Source organism: Coregonus lavaretus (genome assembly GCF_964263955.1).
Source record: "Coregonus lavaretus genome assembly, contig: HAP1_SCAFFOLD_754, whole genome shotgun sequence".
Classification (NCBI taxonomy): Eukaryota; Metazoa; Chordata; class Actinopteri; order Salmoniformes; family Salmonidae; genus Coregonus; species Coregonus lavaretus.
The window spans coordinates 239,308-253,781 of NW_028161992.1; the positions used below are offsets into that span (position 1 = coordinate 239,308).

The following is a 14,474-nucleotide window of genomic DNA, read 5'->3' on the forward strand; positions in this document are numbered from 1 at the left end:
ACATCATATAGAAGACAGATAAGATAGAGAGACAATTCATACCCAGGGGAGTTACTGACTCTGGCCCAAATGACACCCTGTTCCCTAGCTAGTGCACTAGGCTACTTCTGACCAGATCTAAAGTAGTGCACTACATAGGGAATAGGATGGAGATTGGAGATTTGCTCACTGTCATTAGAATGAAGATTTCCATACAGGAGTTACTGTCTCTGTCCCAAATCTCTCCCTGTTCCCTACGTAGTGCACTAGGCTTCTTCTGACCAGAACTAAAGTAGTCTTCTAGATTTTACATGTTTTCTCCCTGTCGTTAGAAAATGACAATATGGTAATGACTTTAGTGGTTTCCTCCCCCTTTGTTTTTATTGGTTGTGTGTTATGTGTGTTGTTGTGTTAGGTTTTCCCCCTGTGTTCCTAATGGAAAATCCATTAACAATGAATCACAAACAAATTATATTCCAGTTGTGTTTAGACAACTTCATGGCTGACATCCCTCCGTTCTGTTAAGACCCATTGAACTGGGTCACATTCTAAATGGTCACTTGTATTGATAGTCCATACTGGGCCTAACTGGGGTTAACCATACTGGAGGGTTTCTTTCTGCACACATATTCCCTCATCTCCAGAACTTTACCTGATGTCCTGTCTCTCTCTCTCTCTCTCTCTCTCTCTCTCTCTCTCTCTCTCTCTCTCTGCCTCTCTTTTCTGCCTCTCTCTCTCTCTCTCTCTCTCTCTCTCTCTCTGCCTCTCTCTCTCTCTCTCTCTCTCTCTCTCTCTCTCTCTCTCTCTCTCTCTCTCTCTCTCTCTCTGCCTCTCTCTCTCTCTCTCTCTCTCTCTCTCTCTCTCTGTCTCTGTCTCTGTCTCTGTCTCTGTCTCTGTCTCTCTCTCTCTCTCTGCCTCTCTCTCTCTCTCTCTCTCTCTCTCTCTCTCTCTCTCTCTCTCTCTCTCTCTCTCTCTCTCTCTCTCTCTCTCTCTCTCTCTCTCTCTCTCTCTCTCTCTCTCTCTCTCTCTCTCTCTCTCTCTCTCTCTCTCTCTCTCTCTCCCATCAAACCGTATAGAAAGCAGCCAACCTCAATATGGTTCCATTCCTGTAGTTATCAGGACACATGAGGTGTGGAACTATTATCTCCTTTCTAAGTGTGAACTTGTCCTCTTCCCTTCATGGATTTAAAAGGAAATGACTGGTATATGTAAACTCCCTCTACCCCATGCCAACATCAATCCAATGCTGTACAATTAATTCCATAGCTTAACATGGGAAATGCTCACTGCCTCCCATAAGAGTCATTGAAGCGTTGGATGAGATAGGACCCTGCCTTCACCAGGGGATATTTGTTGGACCCGTCACAACAGGTGAGGAGGGCCTCATCCTCCAGCTGCCCAAAGAAAGCCAGGGACTGCCTTGTGCTCCAGTCTCCAGCAGGGGGCAGCAAAACCCTATAGACCTGAAAGGGAAAGTGAGGAGTAAAAACCTAAGGTGAATTTACATTGATGTTTCCATAGAGACCTGAGTCTTATTCACTAGGCACCAAACTGAAGAAAATTAAATAAAACAGGGAGGGACTAACTGAAAATAAACGTTTGTTTACGTTTTCTGTTGCAAAATGTTTTGCTACAGTGTTCCCTAATGAATACGACCCTGGATTCAAATACTATTTGAAATATTACAAAGACTTTGAGCATTTCCTTTAATCTTCCAGGTGGGCGGGGTTAGCTTATACTTTTAGGACTTTTCTATTTGTTCCGTTGGAACAGGAAAACTCAATCAAAATTATTTTAAATAGTATTTGAACACAGGTCTGTTTCCACGTGCAATAAGCCTGTAACATCTTGTATGATCTTATGAGTTAACAATGTGTCAAATGGAAGGACAAGTCTCACCACTGAGAGGAAAACATCACTGGTCCACCTCTGGATCAGGTCAGCTATGTTGATCAGTACTGTCCCAGGGATGCTGGGAGCAGAGATGAACTCCCCTGACCTGATACCCACCTATGGAGTTGTCATTTTAATATCAGTTTAACCCCATCACTGCTATAACACACACAAGCCATGTTAATAGAATGAAATGGATCCAGGTTCCATTTATTCTACAATAGATTTACTGCCTGTGGAACACTTCTCAAAAGTGGTCTTAAATCAAGGTGACTGCAGGTCTCAATTCCAAACGAATGGGGGAAGAATTAATGAAATGGCCACCCGGACTATTTACATTGACCCCCCCCCCCCCCCTGCTGCTACTTGCTGTTTATCTATGCATAGTCACTTTACAAATGACCTCAACTAACCTGTTCCCCCACACATTGACTGGCAGAGCTACTCCACCTCAAGAATGACCCCCTGTATATAGCCTCATTATTGTTATGTCATTTTATTGTGTTACTTTTTGATTTGATTTGATTTTTAAATTTAGTTTAATTTCTGAACTGTATTTCTTGAACAGCATTGTTGGTTAAGGGTTTGTAAGTAAGCATTTCACGGTAAGGTCTACACCTGTTGTATTCGGCGCATGTGACAAATGTAATTACATTTTATTTTATTTTATTTGAAAATGGCACCATCTAGAAAGATGGCATTTTGAGGTATGGAGAAACAAGATTCACACAACAGAGCTGACCACAACTGGACTGGACTGGCTGGGATATTTTCTTTACACATTGTCCTTTCAAGGATGGTTCCAGAACTTGGCTTGACTCAGCTCTGTAGTGTTAGCCAGCCCAGTTTGGCCCTGCTTGACTCAGCTCTGTAGTGTTAGCCAGCCCAGTTTGACCCTGCTTGGCTTGACTCAGCTCTGTAGTGTTAGCCAGCCCAGTTTGGCCCTGCTTGACTCAGCTCTGTAGCGTTAGCCAGCCCAGTTTGGCCCTGCTTGGCTTGACTCAGCTCTGTAGTGTTAGCCAGCCCAGTTTGGCCCTGCTTGGCTCAGCTCTGTAGTGTTAGCCAGCCCAGTTTGGCCCTGCTTGACTCAGCTCTGTAGTGTTAGCCAGCCCAGTTTGGCCCTGCTTGACTCAGCTCTGTAGTGTTAGCCAGCCCAGTTTGGCCCTGCTTGACTCAGCTCTGTAGTGTTAGCCAGCCCAGTTTGGCCCTGCTTGACTCAGCTCTGTAGTGTTAGCCAGCCCAGTTTGGCCCTGCTTGACTCAGCTCTGTAGTGAGAAACAGGCATCAGTGTGTTGGAGGGGATCAGTCTGATCAAGGAGAGGCACAGAATCACTGATCTGGACCACTTAGTGAGTCAATATTTGAGATGCAAGTGGATTTTCTAGATTAGTGAGTCTGTGCAGTTCACCGCAATGGATTTGATCTAAAACATGCACAATGTCATGAAGACCACTGCTACTCCATAGAATGAAACCATCCCCTATGAGGACTAATGACCAACTCTGAAACTCACCACACTATGCTGGACTGACAGCATCATCATCACACTAGCATTAATGTTCACACTCTGGGGCTCATTTGTCCACATTTAAACTGGTCTAGGTCTCCTTACAGGTAAGACACATTTAAACTGTTATTCTGGTCCAAGATGAATGCTGATATAGAGCAGACAGTCAGAGCCTGTATACAGTACCAGTCAAAAGTTTGGATACCTTCACTACTGGTCAAACGTTTTAGAACACCTACTCATTCAAGGGTTTTCCTTTATTTGACTATTTTCTACATTGTAGAATAATAGTGAAGACATCTAAACTATGAAATAACACATGGAATCATGTAGTAAAAGTGTTCAATCAAATCAAAATATATTTTAGATTTTAGATTCTTCAAAGTAGCCACCCTTTGCCTTGACAGCTTTGCACACTCTTGGCATTCTCTCAAACCGCTTCATGAGGAATGTTTTTCCAACAGTCTTGAAGGAGTTCCCACATATGCTGAGCACTTGTTGGCTGCTTTTCCTTCACTCTGCGGTCCAACTCATCACAAACCATCTCAATTGGGTTGAGGTCGGGTGATTGTGGAGGACAGGTCATCTGATGCAGCACTCCATCACTCTCCTTCTTGGTCAAATAGCCCTTACACAGCCTGGAGGTGTGTTGGGTCATTGTCCTGTTGAAAAACAAATGATAGTCCCACTAAGACCAAACCAGATGGGATGGCGTATCGCTGCAGAATGCTGTGGTAGCCATGCTGGTTAAGTGTGCCTTGAATTCTAAAGAAATCCCAGACAGTGTCATAAGTAAAGTACCCCCACACCATCACACCATCTACTCCATGCTTTACGGTGGGAACCACACATGTGGATATCATCCGTTCACCTACTCTGTGTCTCACAAAGACACTGCGGTTGGAACCCAAAATATCAAATTTGGACTCATCAGACCAAAGGACAGATTTCCACCGGTCTAATGTCCATTGCTTGTGTTTCTTGGCCCAAGCAAGTCTCTTCTTCTTATTGGTGTCCTTTAGTGGTGATTTCTTTGCAGCAATTTAACCATGAAGGCCTGATTCTCCTCTGAACAGTTGATGTTGGGATGTGTCTGTTACTTGAACTCTGTGAAGCATTTATTTGGGCTGCAATCTGAGGTGCAGTTAACTCTAATGAACTTATCCTCTGCAGCAGAGGTAACTCTGGGTCTTCCTTTCCTATGGCGGTCCTCATGAGAGCCAGTTTCATCATAGCGCTTGATGGTTTTTGCGACTGCACTTGAAGAAACTTTCAAAGTTCTTGAAATGTTCCGTATTGACTGACCATGTTTTAAAGTAATGATGGACTGTCGTTGCTCTTTGCTTATTTGAGCTCTTCTTGCCATAATATGGACTTGGTCTTTTACCAAATAGGGCTATCTTCTGTATACCACCCCTCCCTTGTCACAACACAACTGATTGGCTCAAACGCATTAAGAAGGAAAGAAATTCCACAAATTAACTTTTAAGAAGGAACACCTGTTATTTGAAATGAATTCCAGGTGACTACCTCATGAAGCTGGTTGAGAGAATGCCAAGAGTGTGCAAATCTATCATCAAGGCAAAGGGTGGCTATTTGAAGAATCTCAAATATATAAAATATATTTTGATTTGTCTAACACTTATTTGGTTACTACATGATTCGATATGTGTTATTTCATAGTTTTGATGTCTTCACTGTTATTCTACAATGTATAAAATAGTCCAAATAAAGAAAAACCCTTGAATGAGTAGGTGTTCTAAAACTGCCTTATTGCTATTAACGTACCAACGTAATTAGAGCAGTAAAATAAATGTTTTGTATACGGTCTGATATACCACGGCTGTCGGCCAATCAGCATTCAGGGCTTGAACTACCCAGTTTATAAATATATTTACACTCCAGACTCCTACATTGCTCGTCCTAATATTTATATATTTCTTAATTCCATTCCTTTACTTTTTAGATGTGTGTATTGATCGTTATTACTGCCCTGTTGGAGCCAGGAACACAAGCATTTCGCTACACCTGCAATAACATCTGCTAAATATGTGTATGCGACCAATAATTTGATTGGATTTTTGAAAGTGTTACATCATTCTCAATCCGCGTTGCGTTGTGCCTAAGAACAGCCCTTAGCTGTGGTATTGTATATTGGCCATATACCACACCTCCTCAGGCCTTATTGCTTAAGTAGAACACATTAGCGTATTATAAGGCATTATAAAGGTCATTAAAATAATTATACATATGTTCTTCATAGAAACTGTTATCCTTTATATATTCTAACAACTCACATTTTAAGATTCATTATTTCATTTGTTCCATGTTAAGGACTGTAACCTAGGAACAAAACTATTTGTCTCCCTCTTCCTGTTGCATGCAGTTCCTCTCTCTCTTCCTCCCTTCTTCTAACCCTTCCCTCCCTCCTTTTAACCCCACCCCTCTGGCAGAACCAGGAAGTCCCTCCCCTCCACAAACTCTATTCTGAGGAAACGAAACTGATCTGAGTCTCTGTGTCGTCTGTCTGTGTGAGAGTGAACAACCGTCCAAATGGCTCAGCAGGGAGTTCTGCTGGACCAGGACCAGTTCTGTTGTTCTGTCTGTCTGGATCTACTGAAGGAGCCGGTCACTACTGCCTGTGGACACAGTTACTGTAGAAGCTGTATTGAGGACTGCTGGGATCAGGATGTTCTGAAAGGTGTCTATAGCTGTCCTCAGTGCAGAGAGACCTTCACTCCAAGGCCTAATCTGAGGAAAAATAACATGTTGGCTGAGTTGGTGGAGAAACTGAAGAAGACAGGACTCCAGGCTGCTCCCCCTCCTGCTCTGTGCTATGCTGGACCTGGAGATGTGGCGTGTGATTTCTGCACTGGGACCAGAAAGCAGAAAGCCCTCATGTCCTGTTTGGTGTGTCTGGCCTCTTACTGTGAGACTCACCTCCAACCTCACTATGAATTTCCTGGTTTCAAGAAACACAAGCTGGTCAAAGCCACCGCACAACTACAGGAGAAGATCTGCTCTCATCATGACAAACTGCTGGAGGTTTTCTGTCGTACCGATCAGCAGTGTATCTGTTATCTGTGTACAATGGATGAACATAAAGGCCATGATACAGTGTCAGCTGCAGCAGAGAGGACTGAGAAACAGGTAAGACCAGAACTACTTGTTGGTGACTGTCTGATAAACAAAGAATTAAAGATACAGTAGGAACTAAGGCTGTTTGAATATGAGATCATTCAAATTATCCACGGCAGAACAGATATGAACATAAACCTTGATTATATAGATATGTTAACCCAGATTCTCCAAATGTATCACCATTTTCTAAAGTCAAACACCATTATCAAACACCATTATCATTCGTTATCAAACACCATTATCATTCGTTATCAAACACCCAATCAGCTCCCCCTGTTTTGTGCACTGTTAAAACTATAATCATTCACATAACAATATAATAATATAATTTCACACAGACACTTCCTCAACATATTAATCCCTATCTTCTATGGGCCCTATGTCCCATTACTATACTATTGATCTACTGGACAAATAAAGCTTGATAGCTCATTGAAGAGTGATTCTCCACAGAGGCAGCTGGGGATGAGTCAGCAGAAAGTCCAGCAGAGATTCCAGGAGAGAGAGAAGGACCTGAAGGAGCTCCAACAGGCTGTGGAGTCTCTCAAGGTGAGTATTGTTGACCAGAGGAGACACACCATTTCACTTCTCTCCTCCAGTCAGAGAGAGAGAGGCCCCTATCCAATCCCACTGTTGGGAACAGGCTGTCTGGACCCCTTTCAGAGAATAGACTGCTTAATGTAACCGGCGGGATATGAACCCGGGTCTACTGAGGAGAGAAACCAACATCTTGACTGTTTCACCAAGAGGACATTCCCCATTAGGCTGACACTGATTTTGAAGTCGCAAGAGGGGTTACCTCATCACATAACCTTGAGTAACCATGAAAGACTCAAGTCCCCTATACATTAAAATGGAGCTCTCTCTCTCAATTTAATTCAAAGGGCTTTATTGGCATGGGAAACATATATGTTTACATTGCGAAAGCAAGTGAAATAGATAATAAACAATCAGAAATTAAAAGTAAACATTACACTCACAAAAGTTTCAAAGTAATAGAGACATTTCAAATGTTATAACTCAAGTGCAAACAGAGTGAGCCATTCGCCAGACTGAGTTCTGGAGGTGAAATGGAAATGAATGAGGGAGAGTTAAATGAGGTAGAAGGTGTGGTGATGAGCTCAGAACCAGAGCCTGGCATCAATGGACATGATAAAGAAGAATCTGGTGCAGTAGGAGTTACATTGTAGGAGAAAGTGGATCCATTCCTTTTGGTAGATCCATTTGTGGTTTCAGGGTGGGTGGGAAAGGAGTTGGGTGCAGTTGAATCAGTGAAGGTAACCTGTAGTGGACTTGTGATATTTGTTTGTGTTATTTCTGACCAGCGGGAGTGGGCGCTCTGTGTCACGCAACTTGGGTCAAGATCTGTTTCTTGCTTTGCTCTTAGGAACAGGGCACCATTGAAAGGAGTAATTTCTGGTGTAGCGTTAAGTGTAGAAGTTGAGCAATTAAGGTTGAAGACTGCTGGTGTTTGTGATTCCCGCCGTTTGGTGCAACACAGACCCGGTGGTGAGCGTGGTGAAACAGAGGAGTCACTGTCAGTCCTTTTGAGTTTTGAGTCTTTACCCAACAAAGTCATGGTAGGATATATCAGTTATCCTGTTAGAGCTTTTGTGGCGAATCCACTGTGCTGTTTCAGGTGCAACGTTTATGGTCATGTTGCAGCAGTTTGTAGGAGGGAGATTCCAAGATGTGGGAATTGTGCAGGAGGGGATAGAGGATTGGGTAGTTTCGGTGGATAAAGTTGTGTGTGTCAACTGTTGGGATGCCCATGTTGCTGGGGATTGGAAGTTTCCGGTGCGAGAGAGGCAGGTTGAGGTGGCTAGAGTCAGAGTAGTGCAGAAGGTGTCGTATGCTGAGACAGTGAAGGAAGTAGAGGAGGATGGGTCAAGGGTGAGAGATCCTGAGAGGATCCCTGTGAGTAGTAGATCTGTGCCAGCACAGAGGGATAGGCCAACGAGTGATATATGCTATAGGAAAGTTAGCTTCTTAGAGTTCATAGCAATGGTTATCAACTGTACCGCAGAAATGGAACGTAAATCAAAGAAAAAAGATGTTGTGATGGCAGCTGCAGAGAAGTATTTGGGCATACAAGATTAGACTTCAGAAGAGTTCCAGGGTGTGTTGAGTGGTGGTGTCCCGTCCTCCCAGGCCGTTGGCATGGTGCAGGAGCAGATAGGGTCAAAGTAGTGGAATGGGGTAGTGGGTATTTAATGAGTGTAGGGTTAGTTGGAAGGTTTTTAATTAAATGTTCCTTTCCCCTTTTCCCATTTTGTATCACAAAGTAAAATAGAGTTATATTATAGTCCAGTTGGGGGCGGTAATGCAACATATTGGATGCCAACCGCCGTTAAACTCCAAAGAAGAAGAAACTTTATATTATGGCTATGTACAGTGTCTCTGCCTCTCTCATTCCATCACTTTTGCAGTAGTTGGTTGTGTGGGTCTCTGTCTGTCAGCACCCCATTCATAACCAATTGTTGATGGATATTTATAGAGCTCTGATCAGGACGACAATTGATTACTGGTGTACAGTTTATGGAACAGAGGTAAAGACTTGGCTTCAGAAGCTGGACAGAATCCAGTATAAAGCTTTAAGGATATGTACTGGTGCATTTAAATCAACATCTGTATTTGCCTTACTGGTGGAGGCAGGAGAGATGCCTTTGGATATACAGCGTAAAAAATGGTCATTATCTTATTGGGTTGAAAGGCTGTGAGGTTGAGCATCCCACTGCTACTGTTCTAGATGACTGTTGGGAATATACTAGTAGACAAGGCAGTGGTTTTGGTTGGACAGTTGGAAAGCTTGCTGATGAGAGTGGTTTGAGGGAGTTGGAGGTTGGCCCTTCTGTGGTGATAGGGGATGTTCCTCCATGGTTACTCCCAGACCCTGTTGTTGATCTAACCTTGGTAGAGAAAAGGAAAGATTGGTCAGAAGTCAGTGATATAGTGAAACTGGTTGACAATTACATTGGTAGAGGTTTTTATGCTTTTTTAATGCTTTTCACAGATGGATCCAAGGACCCAGATAGTGGGCTCACAGGAGCAGGCGTTTACGTTCCTGAATTTGATGTGCAGATATGTAGAAGACTAACAGATGAACTGTCAGTATACTCAGTTGAACTGTTGGCGATAATATTTGCCCTCCAGTGGGTGGAGGACGTACAACCTGTTAGAATTATAGTATTCTCAGATTCTCTGTCTGTATTGAATAGTTTATCATCTGGTAAATCTAATAGGAGTGACCTGCTATTGGAGTTATTAATGTTATTATGGAGAATTGAGAGAATGGGTTTAGTAGTGAGATTCTGCTGGGTCCCAGCACATTCGGGTGTGGAAGGGAATGAAATTGTAGACCAGTTAGCTAAAAGAGCTTTGAAACGAGATATAATTGATATTAATGTTCCACTGGGTAGAGGTGAGGCCAAATGTAAGATCAGAGACATTTTGATAGATGTGTGGCAGAAGAGATGGTACTCTGAGCACAAGGGCCGGCATTTATATGAATAGTTTACAGTTTTACAGAAAGGTCGATGGACCAAGATTCAAAGGTCAGATTAGGAAGGAAGATGTGGTGTTTACTAGATTGCGCTTAGGACATTGTACATTGATCTCGTCATTACATCTGGTTGGCAAGCATGGGAATGGTTTGAGTCTGGGGGGTACGGTCGATGAAACGGTGGAACATGTGTTGTTATATTGTTGTAAGTATGTTGAAGAGAGGGAAAGATTGAAGTGTAGGGTCATTGAGGTTGGGGGGGTTTGGAAGGGATTTTGGGGATGGGGGAGGGTCTATTAGAAGTTAGTAGGGCTCTTCTTTATTTTCTCAGAAGTACTGAGTTAGGTAGGAGGATTTAGAAATGTTGGAAACCGTGATTGACCACACACTCCAGCACAGTAGGTGGCGGCATGCACCTTTAACGTTGGTTTGTGGACCGCCATTATATCATAGAAGAAGAAGTTGGTTGTGTGAGAGACTTTGTGGTTCGTGAGGAGGGCTACTATTCTTTTTTCTTTTGGTTCTTGCGTATTTTCTGAATTTATTTTCTCATGGTGGAGGGTTTTTGTTTATTGGTTTCCACTGTTTATCGTTTAGAGTTGAGGGGGGAGTAGGGGTAGTTTGTTAGGGCGGCGTGATGGCCTCAACCGAGTGGAGAAGAAACGCTGTCACTTCGGGTGCGTTCCGGAGAAAGGTGTGGAGGAAGTTTTGCTCATGGTCGGCGAACAGGTTGGAGCGGAACATCTGCACTCTGCATCCAGAATGAACAAGGCGGTGGTTGTGTTAATGAAAAAGGTTTGTCTTGTTGTGAGGGGGATTTTTGTGAGGGGTGTGTTGGTGCAGATGTCGCCTCTTTCGATAAGAGTTGTGGTGGCTAATCTGCCTCCGTTTATTGCTTCCGAACAGACCCCAAGTAGTTGGTTAGTTTTGGTAAATTTGCAAGTGGTTTCCGTGTGCTCTCGGCTGGGTGCCAACCGTAATCCGTTAAACATGTCTCTTTTCGTAGACAAGTGTTTGTTTCTTAACAAACCTCAAGGTTACACAGGGGAGGGGTGGAACACAGGGTTTGCTAGCACAGATAGTTTTGGATGTTTCTAGTGTGGGGATCATCAGTTATAGGCTACAAGCAGCAATATGATTGATAGGTAGGACAGGTATTGAACCCCGGCCAAATAATCCCTACTCAGATGCGCTAACCTCAACCCTAGTAAACATGCATTATAAAAACCTTCTATAGAAAATTATCTCATATTGGGAGTAAATAGCCTCTGAATAGAAAAGAAAAAACACTGCATCTTCCAGCCCACCAATAAATGACATAATGCAACCTTGGCGGGAGGAGAGTAGAGCAGGGTCAAGTGGTGGTGGTACCAGGAAGGAGGAGAGTAGAGCAGGGTGAAGTGGTGGTGGTACCAGGAAGGAGGAGAGTAGAGCAGGGTCAAGTGGTGGTGGTACCAAGAAGGAGGAGAGTAGAGCAGGGTCAAGTGGTGGTGGTACCAGGAAGGAGGAGAGTAGAGCAGGGTCAAGTGGTGGTGGTACCAGGAGGGAGGAGAGTAGAGCAGGGTCAAGTGGTGGTGATACCAGGAAGGAGGAGAGTACATTTTTTTTACATTTTAGTCATTTAGCAGATGCTCTTATCCAGAGCGACTTACAGTTATTGAGTGCATACATTTTCATACTTTCCCCCCATGGGAAACGAACCCACAACCCTGGCGTTGCAAGCGCCATGCTCTACCAACTGAGCTACACGGTAGTAGTGCATGGCCAAGTGGTGGTGCGCAGGCCGTGGAGAAAGCGGTGGTGGGGAGGGTTGCAGCTGGGCTACATGAGCTGAGGCAGGTTTCTGTAGTAACAGAGACTCCGGTGGGCGAAGGCAAATATTGCCTGTTATTGGGGAAGAGGCTCTGATCAGGGGGGAAGTGCAGGGGGGCAGAGACTGGGGAGGAGGAGGACGGTACCGTGCCAATGGAGGAGGAGGAAGAGGGGGGAGGTGAGTCTGCAGGAGCGGAGGACAAGGCGTCTCGTTTTCAGACGGCTCATTGGATCCAGAGCTGACAGACAGTCAGGCTGAGGGCCCAGTATATACGGTGAGAGAACTTTCTAGGTTCCTGATGGAGACTAAAGGGGAAAAAGAAGGTTCTGCTGGAGTCTTATTTGATTGATCCTGGAAGGTTTGTAAGGTCAGTACAACACGTGATGAAGAATGAGGGGTTTAGTGTCCTCTCACCCAGGAAGTGGTATAGGCTGAGAAAATGGGTCATGGGTTCTTAAGGGCATGTCTTCAGAATCTGCTTAAATGGATGGTTTTTTCTGGCATGGCGGCTTTATGGGCTTCTCTACTGTTTTCTGATTGTGGTGATTTCCCTCCCACCTCTTATGGAGATTTCACGGTTAGACTTCCTTATCATGAACGCCGGCAAAGACTGGGGGAATATGTAAACCAGAAACATTTAAATGCCACGGCAGAAATCTTAGTGCAGGGGTAGCAAAAGAGGTGTGTAGGGTAGGTTGTTAGTGTTTAGAGCCCAAATAATGACCTTGTCTTTGCTTTCATAAATGTGTCTGCACCTGGTCCTCTGTAGCTCAGCTGGTAGAGCACGGCGCTTGTAACGCCAGGGTAGTGGGTTCGATCCCCGGGACCACCCATACACTAAAATGTATGCACGCATGACTGTAAGTCGCTTTGGATAAAAGCGTCTGCTAAATGGCATATTATTTATATTTATTTATTTAACATTTAAACACAGGCCACAAAATTCTCCCCACAACCAAAACAACACATTGAACAGATATTCATGGTCCACCCTATCAAAGGCTTTCTCCTGATTATGAACAGATTGTCTGTGTTTGAGCGTCCTGGTACACAGTACGTTTGGTCCTGATGTACAATAGAGTCCAGGTGGGACTTAAGTCTGTTAACGAGGACCTTGGCAAAGACCTTATATATAATGTCGCGGTCGTATGCTGGGGCTTCATGTATGGTCAAGGTGGGGGGAGGGCTCAGTAGGCCAGTCTGGTAGGGAGGGGCATTCACCAGGGATGCCCTCTGTCAGGGCAGCTATACACTCTTGTTATTGAGCCCTTTCTGGGCCTGCTACGCAGGAGGCTACAGGGAGTGTGGGAGCCAGGCATAGGGTTGGGGACAGGCATAGCAGTGTCAGCATACGCTGATGACGTCTGTGTTGGTTAGGGATGAGCAGAACCTACAGGCCCTGGAGAATAGTTTGAGGGTGTACGAGGGGGCGTCTTCTGCTTAGGGAGACTGGGGCAAGAGTGAGGCTCTGTTATGTTGGGCATGGAGGGACAGGGCACCTCCGCAGCTTCCAGGGGGGTTGCAGTGGGGCTGTGAGTGGCTCAAGATGCTTGGGGTGTATCTGGGCTCGGAGAGGTGGGTTAGGAAGAACTGGGAAGGAGTGTCACAAGCGGTGGTGTCGAGGCTGACGAAGTGGAGGTGGCTCATCTCCCTAGTGTCATACAGAGGGGCGGTGCTGATCATCAACAACTTGGTGGCATCCTCTCTATGGCTTAAATTGGCCATTCTCAACGCCCCCGGTGGTCTGCTTGTGGACCTGCAGCGCAAGTTAGTGAATTTTTTCTGGTCAGGGTGGCAGCGTTCTGACTCAGCAGCACAGAGGCTACTGTACCGTACGGAGGTGGGCTGGAGGGAACCAGCATGTGCTCTGTTGAGGAGGGCTGGTGGTTTGGGGCTGGATCAGCAGCTCTTCATCATGCGGCAGGAGAGACTCAATACAGCAGGGGTCTCTGATTTCTATGCTGCAGTACTGAGGGCTGGAGCAGCCTGAGGAGGGGCCACCACCGTTTCCACCACTGCAAGTGACAGCAGGGACTGGGGACTGGCAGGAGAGTCTGGAGGACTTACTGACTTTTAACACTCTGAGCTTAGTGGGAGTGAAGGGGCATCAGTGGCAGGGGGTTGTGGGGGCTGAGAGCATGGCAGGGTATAGGTGGAGGGGCTCTATAAGCTCCCAGTGCTGGAAAGGTCAGGGGTCGTCCAGTGGAGGGTATTACATGGAGCCCTAGACACCAATAGCTGGTTGGCTCGGGTTGACCTGGGAGTTGGGGAGGGGTGTCCGTTTTCTGCAATGACAGACTGTTCATCATGTTTTTTCTGTGTTGCCAGGGTAATGCCATTACTGTTGACGCCTTAGGGTTGAGTTTGAGTTGTACAAAATGATCAACAGTGTGGAGATGTTTCAGGAGGTATGGGGGCTCAGGGGGGCTGTCTGTACGGCTGGAGAGGAGGGGTTGGATGGACGGTTGGAATGTGGTGCTGGTTGGTGTATTGTACTGTGGTGTTTGGTACTGGATAATGTGATTGTGTGGAGGTTGTGGTGTCACGCAATGTGCTTTTAGGGGTGGGGGTGTTCGTGTAATGAGGATGGCTCATTAAAGTAAGACAAGTCTCTCTCTCTCTCTCTTAACAGCGCTCTG

The 14,474-nt window shown here is 45.1% G+C and overlaps 1 protein-coding gene across 1 annotated transcript; it reads left to right on the forward strand.

Annotated features, from left to right (window-relative positions):
• Positions 1–5,886: 5,886 nt before the first annotated feature.
• On the forward strand, positions 5,887–6,529 carry LOC311119770 (E3 ubiquitin/ISG15 ligase TRIM25-like; the record flags this gene model as incomplete). Its single annotated transcript, XM_084194426.1, has 1 exon — positions 5,887–6,529. A coding segment is annotated over exon 1 (597 nt), but the record flags the coding sequence as incomplete, so codon positions are not given.
• Between the last annotated feature and the right edge of the window lie 7,945 nt (positions 6,530–14,474).